The sequence below is a fragment of the Microtus pennsylvanicus genome, chromosome 1 (genome assembly GCF_037038515.1).
Source record: "Microtus pennsylvanicus isolate mMicPen1 chromosome 1, mMicPen1.hap1, whole genome shotgun sequence".
Classification (NCBI taxonomy): domain Eukaryota; kingdom Metazoa; phylum Chordata; class Mammalia; order Rodentia; family Cricetidae; genus Microtus; species Microtus pennsylvanicus.
The window spans coordinates 74,339,491-74,366,068 of record NC_134579.1 but is presented as its reverse complement, the minus strand read 5'-3'; the positions used below and the strand labels follow the sequence as shown (position 1 = coordinate 74,366,068).

The 26,578-nt window shown below is 41.9% G+C and overlaps 1 protein-coding gene across 4 annotated transcripts; it reads left to right on the top strand.

The window, feature by feature from the left end:
- Window positions 1-8,971: 8,971 nt before the first annotated feature.
- On the top strand, window positions 8,972-25,605 carry B3gnt5 (UDP-GlcNAc:betaGal beta-1,3-N-acetylglucosaminyltransferase 5). Of its 4 annotated transcripts, XM_075969100.1 has the most exons (5): window positions 8,972-9,343; window positions 9,509-9,704; window positions 10,735-10,811; window positions 13,202-13,302; window positions 21,778-25,605. In XM_075969100.1, exon 5 carries the CDS (start codon window positions 22,068-22,070, stop codon window positions 23,199-23,201), a length of 1,134 nt encoding a protein of 377 aa, XP_075825215.1. In that variant the 5' UTR covers window positions 8,972-9,343; window positions 9,509-9,704; window positions 10,735-10,811; window positions 13,202-13,302; window positions 21,778-22,067; the 3' UTR covers window positions 23,202-25,605. The 4 variants fall into 4 exon arrangements, with proteins under 4 accessions (XP_075825215.1, XP_075825205.1, XP_075825226.1 ...); XM_075969090.1 differs by lacking the exon at window positions 10,735-10,811; XM_075969111.1 differs by lacking the exons at window positions 10,735-10,811; window positions 13,202-13,302.
- Window positions 25,606-26,578: the final 973 nt, after the last annotated feature.

Genomic DNA, 26,578 nt, shown 5'->3' with positions numbered 1-26,578 from the left:
CTATCTTATCCAGTCTTCATCAGAGAGGCTTCCTCCAGCAGCAGATGGAAACAGATGCAGAGATCAATAGCCAGACATTATGTGGAGAGAGAGTCTAAATGAGAGGTCTCCATAAAATGTCTCCCCTTAGATCTCAGGGAATCCCTCTGGCTTAGTTAGGGTTTCTATTGCTGTGAAGAGACACCATGATCACAGAAACTTTTATAAGGGAAAAACATTTAATGGGGGCTGGCTTACAGTTTCAGAAGTCTAGTCCATTATTGTCATGGCAAGAAGCAAGGCAGCATGCAGGCAGATATGGTGCTGGAGAAGGAGCTAAGAGTTCCACATCTTGATCCTTAGGCAGCAGAAGGAGACACTATGTGTCACACTGGGTGTGGCTTGAGCATATATGAGACATCAAAGTCTACCACCAAAAATGACACACTGCCTCCAACAATGCTATACTGCCTACTACTGCCACTCCTTGGAGAAGGCGTTTTCTTTCAAACCACCACATCCTCTGAAGAAGAGACAGAAGAGAGAAGGGAGGACACCAGGATAATAAGGTCCTCTGAATCAACTAAACAAGGTGCATATGAACTCACAGATACCAAAACAGCAAGCACGGGACATATATGGGTCTGCATCAGGTCCTCAGAGTATATTATAGCTATTAGCTTAGTATTTTTATGGGGCTCCTGAATGAGAACAAGTCGGTCTCTGACTCTCGTGCCTACTCTTGGAACTCATTCCCTTTTGTTGGATTGCCATGAACAAATTCAATATGATAGTTTTTGCTTCATCTTCTTGTATTTTATTTTGCTAGGTTTGGTTGTTATCTCTAAGAAGTCTGTACTTTTCTAATAAGAGACAGAATGAAAGTGGATCCAGAGGTGAGGGGAGGTAGGAAGGAACTGGAGGAGTAGATGAAGGGGAAGCTATAACCAGGATATATTGTATGAGAAAATAATCTATATTCAATAAAAATAATCAAATATTTTTTAAAAAAAAACAAGAAAAATAAAAGAAATCAGGGTGAGCAACCATGGGGAGTAAGCTCATAAGCATCACTCCTCCATAGGCTCTGCATCAGCTCCTGCCTCCAGGTTCCCATCCTGCTTGAGGACCTACCCTGACTTTCTTTGATGATGAACAGTGATGTGGAAATATAAGCTGAATAAACTCTTTCCTTCCCCAGTTGCTTTTGGTCATGGTATTTCACCACAGCAATAATGACACGAACCGAGACAAATAACTACCAAAGACAAATAAATACTTTTATAAGTATTCAATATCTCTCACCATTAGAGAAATGCAAATGAAAACATCTTTGTGATGTCATATCCCCTCATTTTGAACAACAGCAAATGCTGATGTGGGTTGTGGGTAAGTAGAACACATAATCATTGCCCTTAGGAATATCAACTGATACTATGGAAACCAGAATGGAGGGAGGTGCCTCAAAAAGCTGTAAAGTCTCAAACCCTGGGACAAATGACTCAAGTGCCTATTTAACATATCAAAGTGTTAGGCTAGCATCAGGTTCTGCTAGCATCCCTCAATCCCTACCTGGTACAGGGTATGGCTCCTTTACCCAGCCCTCTACACTAAACTCTCTAGCCCAGGAGCTAGGTTGCCCTTTCTAAATAATCCAGCCATTTTGGTTACCCACATTTTTTCCTTTTACCTTTTACACTTTTGGCTGCTGCACCTAGTTCTCCTCTCTCCCCTCTTCCTTCCTGTTTTCATTTTGCTGACCTTCACCTGAGTAATCTGTCCCTTTAAGAGACAAGTTCCGCCCACCCCGAACCCACCCCCCAAAAGCTAGCTGATCTCCTTCTCCCCTCCTTGCTCTCTCTGTAGGTCCCTCTTCTGAAGAGTTAACTACTGCCTATCCCACTTCCCACTTCTATCTATCTATCTATCTATCTATCTATCTATCTATCTATCTATCTATCTATCTTTTTTTCTCTTCTCTCCATAATCCCCTTACCCATTAAATAAATTCTAAATCCAAGTTCTCTCTGCATGGCATATCTGTCTGTCTCTCACCCTCTGCGGTCTCCTACCTGCCATGGGACCTGCCAGGATTACACCACCATGACCTTCCTCTGTCTCCTCACATGAATTGGGGTCTCCCAGATGTCCCTGTCTCTGACTCCGCTCTCCCTTTTGTCTACAATAAACTTTCTCCTCCACTATACCTTGGAGCAGTCATGTCCCTTTCTTTTTATTCCTTTTTTTTTTTACAATACAACTCATGTATACCATTGTGTGTGTGCACGCGCACGCGTGTGTGTGTGTGTGTGTGTGTGTGTGTGTGTGTGTGTGTGAGAGAGAGAGAGAGAGAGAGAGAGAGAGAGAGAGAGAAAGAGACAGAGAGAGAGAGAGAGAGAGAGAGAGAGAGAGAGAGAGAGAGAGAGAGAGGAGGCATGCTTGTATATATGTTTGTGTGGGTGTGAGTGTACGTGAATGGAGATGGTATACACATATGTGTTCAAGCACATGTGGAGATAAGATTAATACTGGTATCTTCAATAGTGATTCTAATATCATCATCATTATCATCATATGTATAGGCGTAAATAAATGCAAGGCAGATATTAAAGAATATATACAGCTTTAATGTTTAAATAAACTTACAGAACCAAGGTTCCCGCCTAGCCGTTTCACAGGAAGCAGGAAAAGGGGCTAGCCGCCTCCTGCGCGCCTGATTTATCCATATGCATTCGCCCGAGGCAAACCCGCCCCCTAAAGGGGCTGGCTTAACCCTACAATCATACCATCATCATTATTATCATCATTTTGAGACAAGATTTCTCACTAAATCTGGAGTTACTGATTCTGCTAGACTGTCTGGAAGGACCGTTCCAGGGATCTGCCTGTCTCTGTCTCTCATGCTGGGGTTACAGACATGTGCTACTGTGCCTGACACTTACCTGTGCTCTGGAGTTGTAACTCAGTTCATCACGATTGCACCACAAACAGTTTACCACTGAGCAGTCTCTCCGGTCCACAGCTTTACCACTCAAGTATATACCCAGAATGACTCACAGTCATTATACTACAGAGAAACAAATTTAATTCTATAACTGCACTATTCATGATAGCTACGAAATGAAACCAGCCTAGATGCCCATCAAGAGAAGAATGAGTAAAGAAAATGGGTTACATATGCACAATAGAATTTCATTCAGTCATAAAGAAAGATAGATCATGACATATGCAGGAAAACAAATGTAACCCAAAAACATGATGTTAGGTGGAGTAAAAGTCAGTCTCAGAAAGTTAAAGAGCATGCTGTCTGTTATATGCAGAACCTGTAAACCTAGTCAAACTGTAGCTAGGGAGGCCATAACCCTTCCCCCCAAAAAAAGAAAGAAAAGAAATGAAATGAAGGGGGGAAGGACAGAAAAAGGAAGGAAGTAAATAGAGAAAGAAAAAAAACTAAAGGAAACCTGGAGGTCTACTTGCAAAAACTGAAATTCCTCCAGTCTACTCATGCTTGAGGACATCATAAGACCAACAAGGTTGGGAGGAAGCATTATGCTCTCTGTCCTATTCTACTTTCTGCAAATATATTTCCTATTGCTCTATTCACTCCTTTCTTTCCCCAAGATGATAGAAACATTTCTCACAAGGATTTTTCTCTCTTCCCAGGACTTCTTAGCTCTAAACCCACAGGACCAGGTAGATATTCCTATCAGGCTTACTTTAGACTTCAGCTTCTTCAAATGTGGGCTGCCATTCGACAAGGTATCACATGACAGAATGTGAGGGTCAAAAGATTGGCAAAAATAAAAGGCTTCTGAACAAATAACAGCCAAAAGTTAATTTAAAATCATAATGTGTTCACACATTCTAAGCAGAGTTTTTTCCTGTGTGCTGTGTGACAGCATCTTAGGTTCTGAACACACAACTCAATGAATGCTGCCAATGACTCTTGGCTAAGATTTTAGACTATTGTGTATTATGAATTGTAATATTTTGCTGTATATACAGTTTTCTGTTCTTACAGGAACACAGTGGCTCCGCTATGGAAAACAAAGACTGCTCATATTCTTTTGCCATCATATTTTAGCATGTTAGCATGAAATTCGTATATCTTTGGATTTTATCATGTTCAAATTTCTATTTTTTAAATTGGTGTTTGGTGCTAGGGGTTACTCATTTGACAGGGTGTTTACCTAGCACTGCACAGTTTAGTTCAATTCCCAGCACTGCATGAAACAAGTATGGTAGCATAGGCTTATGAGCCCCATACTCAGGAGGCAGAGAGGATGGCCAATCAGAGTCCAAGGTCATTCTCATCTACAAAGTAAGTTTCGGATTAACCTGAGCTACCTGAGACCTTGTCTCAAAATCAAATAAATAAAAATAAAAAGATAAATAAATGAACTGGTTGATTAGTTAAAATTGTTGTTTGGTTGCTGAATTGAGTTTCATTAAAAATCATTCAATGAACGTTGATTAATCCCAGTACTCGGGAGGCAGAGGCAGGCAGATCTCTGTAAATTGGAGGCCAACCTGGTCTATAAGACCTAGTCCCAGGACAGCTACACAGAGGAACCCTGTCTTAAAAAAACAAAAACAAAAAAAATCAAAATATCAGTCAACTCCAGAAAATGCCAAAGGTGCTCTATGCCTTTCATTTTCAAATATTTAGTCAATATTTATTTCTTAAAAATAATTAAGCATATCCATATCATTAATATGTGAGTTTGTTTTCTCCTATACTAAATAGTAAATGCATCTAGACCAAAGAATTGCTTACAGGATTTATATTGGGAAGGGTCTGCCTTGTATATCTATGTATATAAAATATAATATACTTAAACAATATAAACATTGATCTGGGGCAAAGAGGTCTAGAGTGGAAAACCAACTAAGACATTTGCAGGGAATGTATATGAATCAAGGGTTTCAGACATCAGCATGTAAGATATTCTTAGATGGGAAGTCAGTTCTGGAAGTATGACAGATATGTTGTTGTTCGAGTTGTGACAAATAACACACTAGAATTTGAAGACAGCTCATTTAGTACTGTTTAGAACTGAGAAGTTCTGGTGGCCACATGCACTCCATAAAGTGGGTTTATGGGAATTTAGTAATAACTATCAAAGAAAAAAAGGCTGGCAATTTTCTCAAAATAAAGTACATTCCAAGGTTCTTGGTTTCATTCCAAGTACCTCAAAAAAGGAGGGGAAGATAGGCAATTACATTATAGTTGTCCATTAAATATTATCCTCCCTAAACTTACATGCAAAGTTCCCAACACAAATGCCTATCTATAGGATGGCACCACAATACAGTCAATAACTGTATTGTTTTCTTCTTTCCTTCCTTTTTTTTTTTGTTTTTGTTTTTGTTTTTCAAGACAGAGTTTCTCTGTAGCTTTGGTGCCTGTCCTCCTGGAACTAGCTCTTGTAGACCAGGCTGGCCTCGAACTCACAGAGATCCACCTGTCTTTGCCTCTCAAGTGCTGGGATTAAAGGTGTGTGCCACCACCGCCCACACCTTTCTTTATCCCATCACAAACTCAAATCATTTTCAGGTGTGGCAAGGCTGGGTATCAACTGACTTTAAAAACATAAATGTCAGTCAGACAGCATTCAAGACTGCATGCACTGTTGCTTTTCTGTTGAGGTTGGATGAGCTCTCCTGAGTGGGACAGAGGTGAATTGATGGAGTCCCTGGCACCTTCTCAGGACCCTATATGCCCCTAGAATTAAATGTTTGATCTATTGCCAGAAAATGAAGAAGGATCTGAGGATAGCTTAAAAACTGGTACTATGTCATTGCTGCAGGAGCTGTCTGAGTGTTTTTGATATTGAAGAAAAACAGTCAGCTTCTCTCCATCTCTGGCTGAAGCCCACACTATTGTGAAATAACCTTTTTTTTTTTACACTGTGAATATGTGTCACTTGGATTGGTTTAAGCAAAAACTCAACATCCAATGGACTGGTTTAATAAAAAACTCAACAGCCAATAGCTAGGCAGGATTTTCAGAGCAGAGATGATGCTGGGAAAAAGGGCAGAATTGCAAGGAGTTGCCAGGCAAACGGAGAAAGAGCAACATGGACAGTACAGAGAAAAAGTTTAAAAGCTACAACACAAAAGTTTTGCTAAACATTCTATCTCAAGGAGTCTAAATAATGTAGAGAGTAACTACAATTATATAATCTTCAACTCAGTCAAAGATCTGGGAAGGGAATAAATATTACTTAACAAGCGAGATATATCCAAAATGTGTAACAATTGACAGAGACAACTGACTACCTGGGCAATCACCCAAAGTCTCGTCTGCAATGTTGAGTCAACCAACTTTGGCTAAGGCCTAACATAACTGACATACCATTATTAAAGGCAAGAAACTTTTCAAAACTACCTTACCCTGTCTTGGCAGGATATGACAGTCCCGTTTTATCCATTGATGCACACTCTGTATCTCTGTCAGTGGTTGAGGTATGGGCTAAATTAATATGTGAGAATTAGCCTAGAAGAGGCTAGATAGAAATGGGCCAAGCAGTGTTTAAATGAATACAGTTTGTGTGTTGTTATTTCGGGCATAAGCTAGCAGGCAGCCGGGGTGCTGGGGACGCAGCCCCGCCGCTCATATTGCAACAGTTCTAAATAAAGTTAATATGATCTCACTGACTTCTGTAGTCTTGGCATTGAAGAGGGATATCAATGTTGCCAAACCACAGTAGTGATAGGGAAAGCTGCAGGAAAGAAGTAAGCTTTGAGGACCCTTTACAATGCCAGGAGCTTCTTTAATGAAAATGTAGTATTTGGCTTATGTGGAGGCACTTAGCAAAATTTCAAGTCATCCAGATAGTAATACGGCACCTATTTACCCTACGCAAGGCATTGTCAGGGAGCTTGTGGGACTCAGTCTTCACCTTCACAGTCAGGATATGAAGATTCTTGACCTAGGCAAGGAAAGAAATCATCCTTCCGCGGCAAAACGTCACAGATTGTTATAGACTGACAGTAGTAGTGAGACGGAAAGTAGACTCTCATCTTTGCTTCTCAAGACGCCTTTGTTTACATTCCAGTTTACACGTGCTTCCCTGAAGACAGAAATATTGACGGGGGTGGGGGTGAATGGCAATGGAAGAGGTCACCAAGAAGCAAGTATGAGAGGAGTAACCACCCCAGAAAGGTACACGAGTGAGAAGAATTTGTGGGAAGTAGAGGAAGAAGCAGCCAAGGGGTGGGCATTATTTTAAGGGGCACTGCTGTTTTAACTACTGGAATTCCCAAAGATGGAACACCACTGATCCCCTCCTGACAGTGATGCTGATGCCCAGCCTGAAGCCATCTCTGCCTTTTCTCAAGGTGGCAGGAGTTTTCTACAGCCTGTGATGAGGATGAGGAAGGCAACCATGCACCCCACCCAACATGAGGGCCCCAGTCACTGTGTTCTGCTAATCACTGACATTGAACCAAGTCCTTACCAAGCAGGCAGGTAAGACTCATGAGTGAGAGAAGTTGGGTACCTTGTCTGAAATCTCACGAGAAAGCTGGTTCAGGATTTTACTTTGCATGAATGCTGGTTGGTTTCAGAACACTAAGCTTGGAATATTTCTGGATTCATAACAGCGTCTGTAGAGGGCTATGTCTGATAGTCCAGAAAGCAAACTAAGCTGAACAAGTCAAGCCTGACACTGTGATGATATAATTCAACTGTGTTAAGCAGAATTTCAGCATCACTGGACTTCTGTCTGCTGAACAGTGTGGTAAATTCTCTTACACTCGGGGTTTAATGTTCCTTCCACTCACTGGTCCATTCCTATCCTCCTGCCCCCCACCCCGCCCCACCGTCAACATCTTATCTGCCCTTTCTAATTCTAACATGTCAACCTCTTACTTTTACATTTAATAAGTTAACGTGAATTTTGTTTTTTACAGTTCTTTGGTGCTCTGCAAAGCATGTTCCTAACAGCATGAAGTCTTTTGTATATGGAATTGTAGGGTTCTATGCTCACAAGCAACTACAGTGGACGGGAGACTATAATGACCCCTTTCCTCCTATTGCTACTATTGAATTTTATTCCCAACCCATCTCAAAAGCTTCGTGCAAATTCGGCCAGTGAATCTCTGCCAGTGAAACCATGTGTTTCTCTGAGGTACTATGGATGAGGAGTCAGCTGCTCTAGGAAAATTTTCTAGATGGATGAAAGGACCTCCTTTACCTGTCCCCTGGTGTGTGTGTACGTGTGTGCGCGCGCACATGCGTGCGTGTGTGTGTGTGTGTGTGTGTGTGTGTGTGTGTGTAAAACATATATAAGCTGATACATGGAACTCGTTCCAAATGACTGGGAAGGAATAAAGCCCCAAATGAATATTTGTATATGAATAGAACATACACATGTGTTTTAGGGCAGGACTGTATGAGGAATTACAGCTAGTATTTGAAGAGACAAGTGGGTAATTAACCCTGTAGGAACAATGAATGATCTTCTTTATAATCACTGTCAGACTCAGTCAGGAGGCCCATTACATGAGTATTCCTGTTTGTGGTCTCCTGGGCAGGTTGAGACTAACAGTGAACCATGCCTTGTGTGAGTGATACATGAATACGTCAATTTATGATTGGAAATATGCTGAAGTGCTCTTAAAACACAAATACAAAATGTTCTAAAATTAGAGTTTGAAACAAGTCTGTTGAATGAACAGTTTTAGTCCTTTGCAGCGTGTTTTATTACAAAACTGCTCAAAATAGGACCTCCGTTGAATGCTTTTATAAGGAAATTTTTGGAATACCGTTTGCCAAACAAGCAACTAGGCACAGGAACGTATTCGCGGGAAGGGGAGAAACAGGGAAGGGAGCAGAGAAAAATGTTGAGATCAATAAAAATCAATTAAAAAATGTATTTGCTTGCTCCTTCCTCTAGCCTGTAATTACTGATAATTTCCGGTTGCAGGTTGTGCAAGTACATTCGTGTGAGCTCAGCCACACATTTGTTTCTCTAAATCCGTGAAGTGACACTTCCCAGAGTCCACCACAGACAGCGCGTTCGGGCGGTGAGCAGCACCTTCACAAACCGCGCTGGTCGGGAAGGACTGCCCGGCGGGGCTGAGCTTGGGAAAGGACGCAGGGAGTGGTGTGACTGAGTAACAAGCTGGAGGCTCTCGTGGCGGCTCCCCTGCCGGAACCTGGACCCTTGATCAGACCCGCCCAACTCGACCGGCTCCAACCGGCTCCAGCGGGGTCTCCAGCACAGCCCCGCCCCAGCTGCCTGACTTACAGGGAAATTTAGTCTGCAAGTTTTCTTCTTGAGACCTTTTTCAGCTTCTGGGAGAAGAGCCGGCCTCCTGACTGGGATGGATGTTTAGGAACTTGGGTTTGTACTTGGTGAGTTTTGCTGTGTGCTCCGCTTGAAATTATCTGGGTTAAAGGTAAAAAAAAAAAAAATCAATGTGGAAGCTGGGTAGAGAGGAAGGATTTGCTTTTAAAACAGACTGTTGGCGTGCTATCATCACTTGATGTAAATTCGAGTTTGCTCTCTTTGTTATTTAGACTCCCAGAAACTCAAGTCCTAAGTGTCCGAACTGACAAAAGACCCGTCAGCTCTTAAGGTTTCTTGCTGTGAAACTAGGACGATCTCAAAACTGCTGCTCATTCGAAACCTACAGCTCGGAAGTGACTAAGTGAAGCGTGGATGAATGGATAGTGAATCTTCACCATCGCTGCTCCTAGATCAAAGTATCCCGAGGTCAGTCATTGCCCACGCAGAGTGTGTTCGCTCCCAGACCGCCACATCCTGCTGTGCGAGCCAAGTCCCCTGGGGGGGGGGGGAGAATGTGGTCTTGCGCCTTGCTTTAGACTGGAACACTCTCGCACCCGCTGCAGAGTCTAAGTCCCCGGGTGGGCTTGCTTTGTGCGGGCTCTGAGGTCCTCCTAGAGGATGGCTTGCTCAGAGTACAGTTCGCCCGGACCCGCCCAGTCGCACCTCCTGATTTCCTCCGCCAGCCCGGGACCGGACTCACCTCCGCGAGGCGGGAAGGAGAGGACAGCCTAGTCCACCCTGATGATGGGGGACATCAGGGCGGAAAGCATCGGAAAGATGGACGGCTGGCTCTTCGGTGCTGTCCGAGGCTGCCGGGTCCCGAGATGCGGAGAGGGAGGGAGCGGGCGGCCGAACGCCTTTGTTCACTGCGGCCTGTGGGCGCAAGCGCGGGGCGGCGACCACCCTGGCCAAGTCACCGCCTTTGTGCGGCAGGTCCGATCTGACTGGCTAGGTCCAGTGCAGCCGGTTTCCCGGGTCGGCCGGTGGAGAGAGGCGGCTGTGGCTTCACAGGACCCGACCCAGCCCTCGCCAGGCTTCAGGCTGGGTCCCGAGCTTTACCGACGCCAGAGTGAATTCCTACCAAATGCTTGGGGCGGCTTGCAGATGGGGAGCTGACCGCTGCTTTAGACTAGTTACTGCCTGAAGAAATGGAAACACTGAAACAGGCTGGTAGGGGAAACTGGGGAAAGTTCTTTCTAATGAGAAACCCCTGGCTACTTCTATTTCCTTTTAACAATACCAAATTTTATTTTGCATTTTGATTTTGTTTGCTTTGGGCTCGCATTCTTTGCAACAGTATTGGTTTTCCTAGGTTATGGGTCTAATAATACAGGGACTCAGATGCCACCATATGGGCCGTTCGTGGCGGTAGAGCAAATATTTAGGGTAACTTTCTGGCGAAAGTACATCCATTAGAATTGGATTTGTTCCTCTGTGCCTTTATTTTGGGAAACAGCCTGGTCCCAAGGGGCAAGGATGCCGGGGAGATGGATATGAGAAATCTGAAACTGACCCAGAAAAGGATGATTGCAGGTGCGGAAATGACCCTACCCTGAACACCGAAAGCGTGGTTAGTGAGCAGCTGATAAGGTTTGAACTTTATCCAAAGAGGGCTGGAGATACAGGCTGGTTCAATCTCAGATCAAGGGAAAAGATTTGTCAGAAGAAACAAGTGGGTGATGGGGTGGTGTATTTTTAATGCAAGATAAATTTGGTACCTGAGGGACTTCCATTATATATATATATATATATATATATATATATATATATATATATATATATATATATACATATACTTAAAACATCTTTCTCTCTCTCTCCCTCTCCTTCTCCCTCTCCCTCTCCCTCTCCCTCTCCCTCTCCCTCTCCCTCTCTCTCTCTCTCTCTCTCTCTCTCTCTCTCTCTCATTTCCCCCTTCACCTCCCTGCCACTTCCTCCCACTTTACCATTCTTACTAAGCACTCACCACAGATGAGGCTGACTCTGTCTGTACCTGTCAGTCATCCAAGTGCTCACTTATGACACATAAGGTTATGTGTTATGATGGGTAAGTTCTCTAACTCTCAGGAGCCCTGGAGCCCTTCTTAGGGAACGGGAAGATGAGAGATGAGTACACGCAGACATGACTTTTCATTGCTTTGTTTACAAAGAAATTTCAGAAGATGGGAAAGGATTTTCAAAATGAAATCCAGGCCCTATTGAGAAATAAAAGGAAAGAAAGGAAGGAAGGAAGGAAGGAAGGGTAGAAAGAAAGAGGAGAAAGGACAGAAAAAGTACTTATATATTTCATTAAAATTTGGATCAAATCTCTCTATATAATAATAAATATATCAAAACAGATTTGTAGTAAAAGTCCATAGGTTTCTAATTTTCAGATATAGAACAGCTTGGGTTTCTAAATGGGTCATCTTTTAAAATGGGTCACTTTGGACAGAATTGCTGTACTCTTTCTGACTTACAAATTGTAAAGGGTTGAGTTCGGTCTGCAGCCAAAGTGCATTCAGGTTTGCATCTCAGAACATACATTGAAAGAGACTGAGAGAAAGCCAGAAGATAGATAACTTTTCCAAAGTAACAAACAAGGTGGACACTGATGTGCTAGAAATTTTCTGTGCTCAGTTGAACAGATTCAAGCAAATTATCCAAAGAGTTCCTCCACTGAGCATCAAATCTCTCCCAGCAAAAATGTGCAATAGTGTGAATCTATAACTACCTACAGTAAGCAGTGCACATCACAGTACACAGTATGTATTAATTTTTATATTTCCATATGTATGCATATATACATATATCTGTATGTATGTATATTCCCATATACTCCATGTTTAAGAATCTTTATATTTAAAGATAAAAGGTGTGATCAGAAGCTGGGTGATGGTGGCAACACCTTTAATCCCAGCACTTGGGAGGCAGAGGCAGGCAGATCTCAGTGAGTTCAAGGCCAACCTGGTCTACAGAGCGAGTTCCAGGACAGCTAGGACTGTCACACAGAGAAAACCTGTCTCGAACAGCCAAAAAAGATTTAAAGAAGGAGGAGGAGGAGGAGGAGGAGGAGGAGGAGGAGGAGGAGGAGGAGGAGGAGGAGGAGGAGGAGAAACTTTGTTAGATAAGGTATGAACTTTGAATAAATAAAACGACTCTTTTACATTTAATGTTATAAATTTAAAGGCTGCCTTGGATTGGTCTTGTACCAAGATTTATCTTCTATAGTGAATCATTTAAAAATAGACAGCCAGTTTGCTATACAAAAACATCTTGCTGCCAAGTATATAGGCAACAGAATTCTAAAAGGTACAAGATTATGTGATACCACATAAAATCCACTTAAAGTTTCCTATTTTATCTCTTTTCTTACTTTCCCACAACTCTTTCTATAACTGTCTGATAGTGCTCTAAGCAAAATAAGCTAACAGGTTGACTCCTGAGGTTTCGGTCTCCCTGACTGACAAGCTTTATCTGACTTCTGTGTCATCATCACTGAAAGACATCTTCAGCGCCTGGATGGTCCTTAGCATCCTTTCTGGTCACAGACAGTGGACACCATGCTTCGTCAGTTAGGATCTGTTAGGTGACTGCTAGCAATCAATATTTTAATAAGCTTCTATCTGACTAATTGTTTCAGAAGAAACCTATTAGAATGCAGCAGCTTTAAAAGCTTGATATTTGCCTGGAAACATTAGTCACCTACCAGTCTGTAGTAACTAACAATCCATGAATGGTTTCTAGAGAAGGAAAATTGATGCATATAAAGTAACTGATGTGGCCCACACTCTTAAGTTATGTCAGATGATCCTCAGAATACACTAGTACCTGGTTCAAAGGCAAGTCAAATGCACATGATGAGTAAAATAGACCAAATAAATGCACCTTTTTTTTTTCATTCTAAAACTCCGGAATCTTCTGTTCTCTCTCGTATCTATCAGGCCCAGATTTCAGGTTGCAGCAGAACTGATTCTTTGGTAGAATAGCAAACCCTGAAGCATCTCTGAAGTTACCCCCAGCATCTTGACTGTGGCATTTTCAGGTATGTGACTAGTTAGCATCTGTTAACCTCGTGAAATGTAAACATCATTTACTTTTCAGGGCTGCCCAGAGCGAGGCAAGTGCTTCATAAAAGGAGGCGTATTATAATGCATCATTGCTCAGTGAAGACAGTTCTGTACTCTTATGTTTGTATTCTCGTTTACTTTTTGTCCTCTGTGTGGAAAACTTTCAATCAAGTGACACTTCTAGATGCCCATAAGCAGATGGACACCCGGTATAAGGTGCCCAACATCACTGTATTCCTGATCTTACCAGGATTAAAACCAAGCCCTCCTTTCTGTTCTCCTTTTGACATCTTTTCTCTTGTATTATGTGCCAGTAGCTAACTTGGTGTTCCTCACTCTAGCTACATTGTTTCCCTTTGAGAACTTTGAAATTGCTGTACTTTGTCTTGCTATGTAATGCCTTCCTCTCTGTTCCTCAACCCCACTCCAGAAACCAGCTCAACGGCACTCCACTTGTGTTCTTTCCTGGCTCTGAGGCTGCTTCTCTACTCTTCCTTGATGTATGAACTCCTGCTCTTCCTCTCTAGGCCCTTCTCATTGGCCAGCTGTCCTCATTTTCCACCTTCTGCCTCTCATCTCAGACAGCAACCCTTCCCTACAGGACTCTTGATTTAGCAAATGCTTGATGATATCAGATTCATGCCCCCCCCACTTCCCTTCCCAGCTGAATCCAACATTTCAGATGTACCTTGGTGAATATTTTTTCTGGATCCTAAGAAATCTCAAGAATATTTGAAAAAAAAAATCTCAAATTTTGAACCTCTCAGGTTCAGACAAAGCAGTTATTATGTGTGAAGCATCCTAGTGAAGTTGGGGGTGGTAGCAGTGTTTACTGTGTCTTGTATCACATTAAAGGGATGGACATTTGACTCTGACAGATGATGGACTTGTGCCTTTGACTCATACTCTGGCTATAAGCCTTATATAGTAACAGGTTTTCATCTCTGAATTATGCTTACTTTTTGCCTATTATTTAATGAGCCAACTTTGAATATATTTTTTAAGTTTTGCTTACCCTTATTCAGGATTAAAATTTTGATGTAGCCTTTTTAAACAAAAAAGAAAGACAGGAAGGAAGGAAGGAAGGAAGGAAGGAAAGAAGGAAGGAAGGAAGGAAGGAAGGAAGGAAGGAAAAGGAATAATTTCTGAGGCTAGGGTATGACTCACTATGTGGTATGACTGTTCAATTTTCAATTTATCCAGTATTTGTTTATCAAATTCTTGCTTCACGTCCCCTCTGAGTTTTCTCTCCTCTTCTTCCCTCCTCTCCACTTCTTTCTTCAACCCTCCTCCTCCATGTTGGGCGGCTATCCTTATACCCGATGGTATTCTTTGGAGAAAGGACTGTACACATAGAAGACACGGGCTCATCAGATCCCCTTTTCCCGTTGTTCACTGATATAGGGATCGAGTTGAGGAGGGGAGCATCTGCGCCCTTGCAGAGCCCAGAGAAGGCTTCTTAGTAAAGAAAAAGAGTTTAAAAACAGCAACTACAACAACAACAAACTCTGTAGATGGTAGAAAGTCATGAATGGCTTCAGATTCTACATGGTGTAACAGCTTTCTTTGTTCCCCTGCTACTCCTCTTGGCCTCGCCCAACCTGCCTCCCTGCTCTGTGGTCTCTGTGGGAACTGTGGTGTGAGTCATGGCGGGGAGAAAGGGCAATGATGAACAGTTGGAGCATTGGTCTGGAAATTTTGAAGGTTAAATGGTTACCCTGGTATCTCAGTGCTCCAGTTTGTTCCTCTGCAAATACGGAGAGATCTTTTCGCTCCCGTAGGTTGTTGCTAGGCTTAAAGCATGAGCAGTCACACGAAGCACGTAGAATAATGTCTGTTACGTACAAAACATACCTATATTAGTAACTGCTGAGAGAGGAGTAAAGAAGTTTTTTTTTTTCAGCCAGAAAACAAAACAAAATGAAATCGGGTGGTGGAGGAGGATTTTATTTAGAATAACCAAGCATCCTTTCAACCCAAACAATTGTGTTGCAACAATGAGTTTAGAAGGCCAAGTTTAAGAAGTAAATGTCCAGCCTGAAACTTTCTTCATATTTTCTGTCTCCAATTCCACATACTCAAACTAAGGAAATTTTAGTGAGACGATAAACCATCATGCTTTTCTCTAGCCCCGTGCTACCAGGTCTTAGCTAAGCCTTAAGGCCCATCTTCACCCGTTTTTGCCATTTGATATTTCTTTGTCTTTACTTCTCCCACACCTGGCAAATGGATCTAGCCCATATTTAATAAAAAGAAACTTAATTTAATTTACCTAGGTGAAGATTTTACAACTAGACCATCAAACAGATTGTATAATGCAAATCCCTGTGCCCCTCACACCCTTTTTTAATAAATTGGAACTAAAGTCTTTGGACTAACATTGAAGAGCTGACTATGAATGCATTCTTTATAGAAGGTTAATGACTTCAAATGGCTTCTGAATTTTGTTGATGGCTTGAGCTCAAGTTCTATGACCAAAGACAAATGTTGGATATTTTTTTCCTTTTTTATAACACTTACATTAGAAATATTCAAACCTGAATTAAAGAATATTATTATTATTATCATTATTATTATCATTATTGTATAATACTACAGATATGATTGGAAAATATCTGATGTTTCACTCGGGAAATGTGTAGGCTGAAACACCAGGTTGTTTTCCTCCCTAGGGAGCAGAGTCAGCACCACTAGCTGGTAATTGTTTATGTGGCTACAGAAAACTTTGCATTTATTTCTTCTGAGTGATGCTAGAACAAGATCCAAAAGTTATCTCTTCCATGGGTCTTCATGTAATTCAAGCTTAAATATAAATGATATAATGCATTAAACCTTAAAATGGTAATTTATTGGAGTTTTTACTAGTTCATATGTCATTTTTATAAGTATGTTTTCTTTAAAGGGATTGTTAATATATGCATGACTCATGGGTAGTCTATAATTTGTACTGGTTTCAAAAATGAAGGTAACCATCAATCCTGTGCCATTTTCTATAAAACTCTTCTGAAGCAAGGTTTCTTTTAAAAACTTATTTTTAAGGTTTATTTATTCTATTTTACATGTGTGAGTGTTTTGCCTGCCAATCTGTTTTGGCACCACCCCTGTATCTGGTGCCCACAAGCATAAGAAGAAGGTATCAGATCTTCTGAAACTCGAGTTATACATGATTCTGAGCCATCGTGTGGTGCTGGAAACCAGACCCAGGTCCAGCAGGAACAAGAGCTCCTCACCTCTGAGCATGTCTCAAGGCCTTCTGAGGCAAGTTTCATGACAGTAATTTATTCCTCTCAGGAAGAAAAAAACCAAAACTAGGGTAGAATGGCTCAATTGCTTAATTTTCTTCTTCTAATCACTTAGTCTAACCCATTGCCTTCAAGTAACATTGACGACTTAAACAGAGTTTTAGGATTTATTTTTGTTTTGTGAAAGGTTTTTTGGCATTTTCCCACTACCCACATGTTAACCATACCTTAACTGCCTAAGGTGCCGTTTAAAATAAGTCCATTATTTATTGTCTTGCCCTCCCTGTTTTTTTCCTGCCCCAGAGTTTGCACCTCCCCATCTTCCTGCTTTTCTTGCCCTGTAAAAAACTCACCCACATTTATAAAATCAGCCATCTTCCTGTTCTGCATGCCCACCTTGTTATCTAGCAAATAGAACCCTGCTTCACCCCCACCTCAGTGAGCTGGTTTTCTTCTAGCCAGTCATAATGAAAGAGTACCTCACCATTGTGTGCACAGAAATTATACTTTATACGGGACAATGAGGCCAGAAATTATCACACCGTGTTCATCCATCATGCCTGACTTGCACATGGCCACGCCACACCGCTCCACCATGCCTGGCTTACACCTAGCCACGCCACACCCCTCCACCGTGCCTGACTTGCACATGGCCACGCCACACCCCTCCACCTTGCCTGGCTTGCACATAGCCACGCCACACCCCTCCACCTTGCCTGGCTTACACCTAGCCACGCCACACCCCTCCACCTTGCCTGGCTTACACCTAGCCATGCCATACCCCTCCACCTTGCCTGGCTTGCACATAGCCACGCCACACCCCTCCACCATGCCTGGCTTACACCTAGCCACGCCACACCCCTCCACCTTGCCTGGCTTACACCTAGCCACGCCACACCCCTCCACCATGCCTGGCTTGCACATGGCCACGCCACACCCCTCCACCTTGCCTGGCTTACACCTAGCCACGCCACACCCCTCCACCTTGCCTGGCTTGCACATAGCCAAGCCACACCCCTCCACCTTGCCTGGCTTACACCTAGCCACGCCACACCCCTCCACCTTGCCTGGCTTACACCTAGCCACGCCACACCCCTCCACCTTGCCTGGCTTACACCTAGCCACGCCACACCCCTCCACCTTGCCTGGCTTGCACATGGCCATGCCACACCGCTCCACCATGCCTGGCTTACACCTAGCCACGCCACACCCCTCCATTATGCCTAGCTTACACATAACCATGCCATGCTCTTCTACCATTCATGGTTTGCACAGCACACACTCACATCCTTGCAGGGCTAATTAGAATGCTAAAGGCTGCAGGTGTTTAACATGAACTTACACTGCAAGCATCACCATCTTGGTTAAAACTTCAAAATTTTTATCAAGTTTTGCATATTGCAAAAGTACACTCAACAACAAAGTGAGTTGACAATTTGAAGTATTAGAAATCAGGTGTTATTATTGGGAGCTTTGTAGCTTCCTGACTGAAATGGATTTGCTGCGAGTCCCAAGAGCAGAGGGGGCAGCGAGTCCCGAGAGCAGCCAGTCCTGGCACCAGGAAGCAGGTCTCCAAAGGTGACTGGTCCCCTGGGCGTCCCTGGCGGCTAGACATGTGGGCGGTGGGTGGGCAAGGGACAGACAGATAGGCACACCATGCAAATGGGTTTGCTGCAAGCTGCCTGGGTCCCAAAAACAGCCAGTCCCAAGCAGGGACGGCGCACAAGACCACGTGGCAGATCTCCATGTGACTGTGGCCGGCTGGCGAGAGAGATGGATAAACATACCATACAGAGTAAAGTTAGACATTTACTAGGTGGATTATGGAGGGGAAGGAAAAAGGGGAGAAGGGAAGAGAGAGAGAGAGAGAGAGAGAGAGAGAGAGAGAGAGAGAGAGAGAGAGAGGGAGGGAGAGAGAGAGAGAGAGGCTGCCTCTCTGAGAGGGTCAGGAAGAGAGAAAGTGCAAGTCTGAGGCTACAAGCAGGAAGGAAGTGGGCATGGATTGTCTGTTAAAGAGACAAAACAATCTTTACACTGACACACTAACTTGTGGAGTTTTCTTAAAATAATTTTAAAGAGCTCTTTTGTCTGAATAAATATTCTTTTGAGTAATTGAGGGGCACAGCTCCATGACTAGAAAGTATTTTAGGAGATGTCTGTTACCTTGTTCTGCTTATTTAGAAAAAAAATAATTTAAAGATTTTATTTTTATTTGTGTGTATGTGTTTCCTCCATCTTAATCACTGTGTGTGTGTGTGTGTGTGTGTGTGTGTGTGTGTGTGTGTGTGTGGTGGGTATGCATGCCCTTGTATATGTACAAGTGCCTTTGGGAATCAGAAGGTGGTGTCAGATCCTCTGGGCTGGAGTTACACACAGTTGTGAGTTGGCAGGCACTGGTATTGGGAACTGAATGGGGGTCCTCTCAAGAAAGAGACAAAGACTCTTAACCTCTGAACCCCCAATGTTCTACTTCTGTTCTTTGTTTTTCTGATTACTTTTTAAAAATATAAAGTTTCTTTCTCCGAAATAGAAACAAACTAGAGTTGTAGCACAACTCTTTGTTTTGCTCTAAGTTATTCTTTCCAGCACTCTGCTCCACGTTTCCAGGAAGCTCCAAAGTGAGCTGCCATTTTCAGTTCCCCCAGAAACATTACATTGATGGTCCCCTCTAATGTGCAGATGAAATACTAAAGCCAGTGAAGTAAAGGCTTCCCAGGGTGACACAATAAGTCTGGCTGGGAGCAGAGGTGACCCTTGTCTCCAGTTTCTGGGCTGACACTGTGTTGCAAGTGGGTGCTGAACTTCACACTTGTTTTGAGTTGTCTGCAAGGCCCCACATTTTCCTCCACCCGATGAGCCAACTTGTGGGCTTCTCTTCAGTGACCTTACCTACGCTCCAGATGCTAAACTAATGATGTGCTTGGTGCTGTGAGGTACAAGAGGAGGGAGGGTACCTGTTGCAAAGAGCTGGGGCAGCTTTGCTCACTCCTGTTGGAGGCAAGTGCTTCGGCTCTCCTTCGGGCTGGGAAATGCTTCCCATGGCTGCTCTACTTGGAGGACTTTGGTTCTTTGGGCATTAGAAAGAAGGTATAAAATAAACAAGTAGTTTACCTTTTCTAAATCTTCCCCTAATCACACCACTACTTCCAGTGAGATTTGGTTATAGTGTATGTAAATAGTGAATCAGTGTTTGTCTCTGTTGGTGAGTAGGAGAAATCTCATTCTCAAACCTCATGATAGGCTAAACGCAGTGGTTAAGGTTGCTGGCTTTGCCATTTTTCAGAAATGTTTCTTGACTAATTGAGGTCTACTTAAGAGTATTTGAAAAAAGATGGGGACACAGACATCCTAGAAAAACAAAATGATTATTATAGACCAGTTGCTATTTTTAGCAGCAGCTGCAGCAGCAACAGAACACCATGCTGAGTCAGGGCCCTGATTCACTGTAGGGATCTAGTATCTTTGGTGAGTCGGGCTTGCATCTGAATGCTTGGAGGAGTGGGTTCACAAGCTGATAGTCTCCTAAGCTCAGGCTTATAAATGACCTTGGTAAGAATGCACAAGGTAAGCTGGCTGAGCACAGCTCAAAGGTAAGAAGTTGGTTGTGCCTGTAGAGTGTGTGTGTGTTGCCTGCATGCATGTCTGCACATCACATATATGCCATGCCTTTGGAGGACATTGGGTCCCCTGGAAATGGAGTTCGAGGCATTTGTGAGATGCAGTGTGGATGCTGGAAATCTGGAAGAGTTCCTAAATCTCCAGCCCAATGTCTGTACTTCCCTACATTCCAAAAGTTAGTGCATTGTTTTTTTCCTCATTGCTAGGACAAAACTCCTGACAAAATCAACTTAAGGAAAGAAAGGTGTGTTTTGATTGACAGTTTGAGGGTAGCCATCATGGCCGAGAAGTTGTGGCAGCAGAAAGATGAAGCATGGGCCACAGACCATCCATCCACTGTCAGGCGGCAGACAGAAGTGAACGCTGGACTTCTGCTTGCCTCCCTTTTTGTTTCAGTGGAGAACTCCATTCATAAGACATGTCAAAGGCTTGTCTCCTAGGTGCTTCTAGACACCGAAGAGCTGAAAATCAACATTAATCATCACATTTACCAACCTTTGTCCTCTTCCTAGATCTGTTGGAGTAGAAACTACAGATTTGTTCCAACTTAGAGTTTTCCTAGACTTCGTAAATGTTGATTGATGCTGCTATAAAAGATTCATCCATCAAGGATTATCTATTACCTCAATTTAAGTCTCTAGATCCTTTATGTTTTGCCTTCACAGGCATCCCTTACCTGAATGATGACAAACAAAGATATTGCCCCTGTATTAAAGTTATTTTGCAAACTAGAGGCAGAAACCAGCATCAGAAATTAGTGTTTCTAGTTGTTTTTCTCACCTTTAGAGTATTCAATCCAGACATGGTAAGCATATGGAGGGGTTGGAAGGCATTGCCATACTGATCTGTTGGAGCGAGGCATTCAGCTTTTTCATAATCAAGCCCACTAACGCATTAGCATTGCATCCTTGAATGCATGCAACATAAGTCTCATATCTACCTACTGCTTTCTTTATACCGTTTGTTTTTCTTTTGCAGTTGTGGCTTCCTAAGCAGTTTTTGCAGTTTCAGAATTGATATCCTACCATGTTGTGCTATCCATGTTGATTAGTTATGAACACAGTCTCAATGGAGCTGGCTTTCATCTCCTTTTTTGGACATTTCTCATGACTAGCCTTTGAAGTTACTACCCTGACTAGGAGTAATAGTGGGGAATGGGAAATAGAGGAGAACCTGAAAACCCAGTGGTCTGGAAGGCAGTGTTACAACTGGAAATAGGCTCCTTCTTCGGGGTCTTCCATGTGTACAACCGTTTTTATAACAATATCAAGGATGGAGATACACAATTACAAGTACAAGGGTACAAAGCAGTATTTTGCTCTGGGATTTATGCTGTAGGCTTGCATTTAAATTGTAGATATAGAGATGATAGCTATTGGGAGGCTCCTTTCTTAAGAGCAGGAAGAAACAAAGTTGTCAATATTCTGAATAAAAAGCCTGTATCAATTATTTTCCTCCAGTTCTGCTTTCTTTTTTATTTCACTTATTAAATACTAATGCCACAAAGGTGACATTTGGCTTAAAGGACAAGGAGTATTCTTTCTCTTTATGGTAACTCAGTGACCCATTCATATGTTGTCCTTTTCGTAGAGTCACTGTGCATGTTCACAGGAAGGACCACAGGGAGCAACAACATGAGGCCGTGCACAAAATTTAATGAGGAACGCCCGGTGGACAGCCTTGGAGGTGTCAGTGTCGTTGGACTATAGTGCTCCATTCCTTTGCAACCCCAGAGGAATGTTGCCAGAAGAGAATATTATGTGGAATGAGACCGTCCTATCTTTTGTGACCAATATGTATTAAGAAACACATCTCTTCTGCACATACGAAGCGCTATTGTCTTGAAGAAGCAAGCAGCTATTTACAACAGACCTGAGAACATGAGAATGTCTGTTAGTGGCAGAAGAGGCAAAAGATGGAAATTTTTTCAGCTCTTTGCCACTTGTTTTATATTAAGCTTCATGGTTTTCTGGGGCCCGATCAATAATCACATTGTGAACCATATGAAGTCCTACTCCTACAGATACCTCGTGAACAGATACGGCTTTGTGAATGACTCCCTGTCTCTCAAGCACAGCTCCGAGCAACCTCACTACCGATACTTGATCAACCACAAAGAAAAGTGTCAGGCTCAAGATGTCCTCCTCTTATTGTTCATAAAGACTGCCCCTGCAAACTATGGCCGACGCTCTGCAATCAGAAAAACATGGGGCAATGAGGATTATGTTCGGTCCCAGCTGAATGCCAACATCAAAATTCTGTTTGCCTTGGGGACTCCTGCTCCACCAAAGAGAGAAGAACTGCAAAGAAAACTGATTTGGGAAGATGAAAAGTACAAGGACATAATTCAGCAAGACTTTGTTGATTCCTTCTACAATCTTACTTTAAAACTGCTCCTTCAGTTCAGCTGGACAAACAGCTTTTGTCCACATGCCAAATTCCTGATGACGGCTGATGACGACATATTTATCCACATGCCAAACCTCATCGGGTACCTTCAAGGGCTAGAGCAAATTGGTGTTCGAGACTTTTGGATTGGTCATGTTCATCGTGGCGGCCCTCCTGTTAGGGATAAAAGCAGCAAATACTATGTTCCCTATGAAATGTACCAATGGCCAGCTTACCCTGACTATACAGCTGGGGCTGCCTATGTCATTTCCAGCGATGTGGCTGCCAAAGTATATGAAGCATCGCAGATGCTGAACTCCAGTCTGTACATAGATGATGTGTTCATGGGCCTGTGTGCCAATAAAGTGGGGATAGTGCCACAGGACCACATGTTTTTTTCTGGGGAAGGTAAGGCTCCTTATCATCCTTGCATCTATGAAAAGATGATGACATCTCATGGACACTTACAAGATCTGCAGGAGCTCTGGATGGAGGCCACAGATCCTAAAGTAAAGAACATCTCAGAAGGATTTTTTGGTCAAATATACTGCAGGTTAATTAAGATAGTTCTCTTCTGCAGATTGGTTTACAGGAGTCCGTACCCTTGTAGGGCTGCATTTGCTTAACAGTACTTGAATACTCATATTCTCTGTCATTGAGCCAAACTTGGAGGGGAAAAAAGTCTGCAAACATTTCTCTACACCCTAAGTAAAATGAACTAAAAGCAAAAAGATCATTTAAGATCCCAGGGAATTAAAATGTTTCTTTGATTACAGAAACTAGTGAATGCAACACCTAATTCATGGCTTAAATTCATTTCAAGGATTTCAAATTTTAAATCATGAGCAAATTTTAAATTTTAGATCATGAGCAAAGGCAAAAGTAAAGCAAAATTCAAGTTCTCACTTGGTGCCACATGTGTCTTTGAGGTATGAAGAGCAATTGGGATGTCTTAGTATCAAAATAATGGTTGGGGGAAATGCCTAACAGATGTATAACGGAGCATTTCTAAGAAATTAATGTCTTTAGAACAAACATTCCCATTTATTTTTATTAAAGAGTACTTGGCAGACGTGGGCAGATGGTATAGAAGAAAAGTATACCAACGTGAAGAAAGTTTCATTCTAATAAGGACAGAGAGGAAAATGTCTACAGTCTCATTATGGTTGAATCACTAAATACTGGCATTCCTATAAATATGTATCTAGACAGTTCTGGCACCATTTAAAATATACTTATATCATTTTCTCTAATTTTTAATATAAAATTTAAGAAAGTCATCAGCTCTGCTCTCACCAGAATAATCTAAAATTATCAAGCAGGAATAGTTCTTGGCCTGTGAGAGCCCTCTCTAAAGAGAAATTGCTGTCAACTTCAATAAGCTGGTTTTGATTTAATGAATTATGCCATGGATTTTAAAGCATTAAATATTGGCCTTTGCTTAAGGTAGTTGTTTGAATACTGCTTACATAGAAGAATATAATAAGGGAAGAGACTTCAAGAAAAGACAGGGCTAGGGCTGTAACTCAATACCCAACAAGAAAAGACAAAGTTTCATAAAAAGACTCTTTTCCTTGTAACTTGTGATGTGTTAGCTTAGAGTCCAAATCACAGCAGTGATTACTAGAATCAGTCCATGACCTACCAGCAAGGTTTCATAGGCTACAGATTTTGTTCCAAATTGACTTTTAATTTAAAAGATTTTAATATGCTACCATGTCTAAATAATACATTATTTGGCTAAATAACTATCAGTGATGATCTTTTAAGTCTTTCAAACATGGAAGCAGAGCAAGAGTGGTAGAGAAACTAACCAAACGAGGCTAAAAGTTTTGGTAAAGCTGCATATTATTTGTAACCAGCGGTGATTTTACAAAGTATGATGAAAAATGTGCTGGAATGTCAACAATGCACGAGCACAGAAAAGACTAAGAGACATCCATGGATGGAGACATGCAATGCAGGCCAAAACAATGACTTCAGCAAAAGCAAATGGCCCGTTTAACAAACTTCAGACAGAGGCACATGTTAGAGAAAAGCTCAGCTATCATTAGGATAGTATTGGAAAAAAAGTAAAACAAAGCAAAACAAAAACAAAATCTAAGAATTTCTCAGAATACACAACTAAATGATACCTGTGTTTTTGCAGGTAGATTTTTTTTTTAATGTTTACAGAAATCTTTGTGAATTTTTCTACTATGATATTTGAAGCTTGTTTACACTGCTTGGATAATTTCTTACTAACCTCAATATGTGGTGTTAAAGATTCTTAAGATAGTTATTTTTAGGATAGATTCAGGGTTTTAGATTATTACAGTTCAGATTTTTCTGATCCATTTTTTTAAAAAAAAAAAAAAACTAGGAAACAAAGGTGTTATTTGACAAGCAGTTTCATAGCTAACCAACACTCACCAGTTGGCCCTTTGATAACTGCTGGCGTTGGGTTTTATGTGCCCGAGTTTCAATTTTGAGCTTTGAAAAGTTGCCACGGATTAGAAAACATAATTTCCTTGTGGCCACTGAGGTGGTCTTGTTTACACTCAGTACTCTATGAAGCAGTTATTTATTTGCTTGATTGAGCTCTCTTGAACAGTGTTCATCCTTTTTATTTTTGCTTAGAATAGAATAGAACCGGTTTGAAGCTAAAGGAATATGAAGGTACTTTGTGTCTTTTGGAATTGTTAGATTATTCCACCAACAGACCCAACGGCCTGAAAAGTGTGTAAATGGAATTATTCTAGCCTTTTAAAAAGGAAGAAAAACTTTGGTGCTGAAATGCAGTGTTGTTTTCAAAATGAAAAATAAAATAGAAAAGGAAAACAAACTACTGGTCTCTTGAGTAAAAGAAAAACATGTCTATATACAGTATTATTGCTAAAAAAAACTTCTTAATTCTTGATTGGTTTGCATATATTATTCAGCTATTAGTTTTATACCAAAATGTTCAATATTTATATTGCTTGAGTTTCAATCTTATATGGCAAAATAATTAGGAGGTCTAAAATGTTTATGCTTTCCAATAAATTACTTAAAAACCATCAACAATGTATTTAGACTCCTGTGTGGGCGTCGTTTTGTACATAATTACCCTATTTTTGACACTGTCTCCTTTGTTTTCACATTACTGCTCTGCTCAGTTTAGAGCATTTATTGTGGAGCTGTAGGAGGAGGCCACTTGTTCGTCAGCCACCCAGAACCAAAATAACCACACAGAAACTATATTAATTAAAACACTGCTTGGCCATTAGCTCTAGCTTCTTATTGGCTAACTCTTATATTAATTTAACCTATTCCTATTAATCTGTATATCGCCACGTGGCAGTGGCTTACCGGCAAAGATTCGGCATGTCTGACTCTGGCAGCTCCATGGCGTCTTCCCTGACTCTGCCTTCTTCTTCACAGCATTCTGTCTTGTTTTCCCCACCTAGCTCTGTTCCCCTACAGCTCTGCTATAGGTCCAAAGCAGTTTCTTTATTCATTAATGGTATCCTGTGTGGGCATCATTTTGTATATAATCACCTTCTTTTTGATACTGTCCTCTTTGTTTTCACATTGCTGCTCTGCTCAGTTGAGAGAATTTATTATGGGGCTGCCTATTGAGGTCTGCTTCTGTGCTGGGGAAATGCTATTCCTTAATCATTTATTCAAAATGGCATAAAATAAAGAACACGCAGCTAAGATGCCATTTAAAGAGGCTAGACTTCATTCATTGGCAGAGTAAAAGAAGAGTGTGGAAGTATCTGCATTACTCGGGTGTAGCAGAATTTTGTACTTGGAAGGTACTCGGGTACACCTGAGATGTCTGTACTTCATCACTTGGAAGAACTAGTTAACTTAAAGTAAATTTTTGCAGTTTACCTGGACATCATAGCTACAATGAGAGTAGGCCCTGTGATCTCTGGATGTGCTGATTCTCCATTCTTCCGAGAAGGCTTTAGATGTCTCCCCTGCTATTTCTTCCAGTCAGTTATGTGTCTGTATCAGAACAAAATTTATTAGCTTC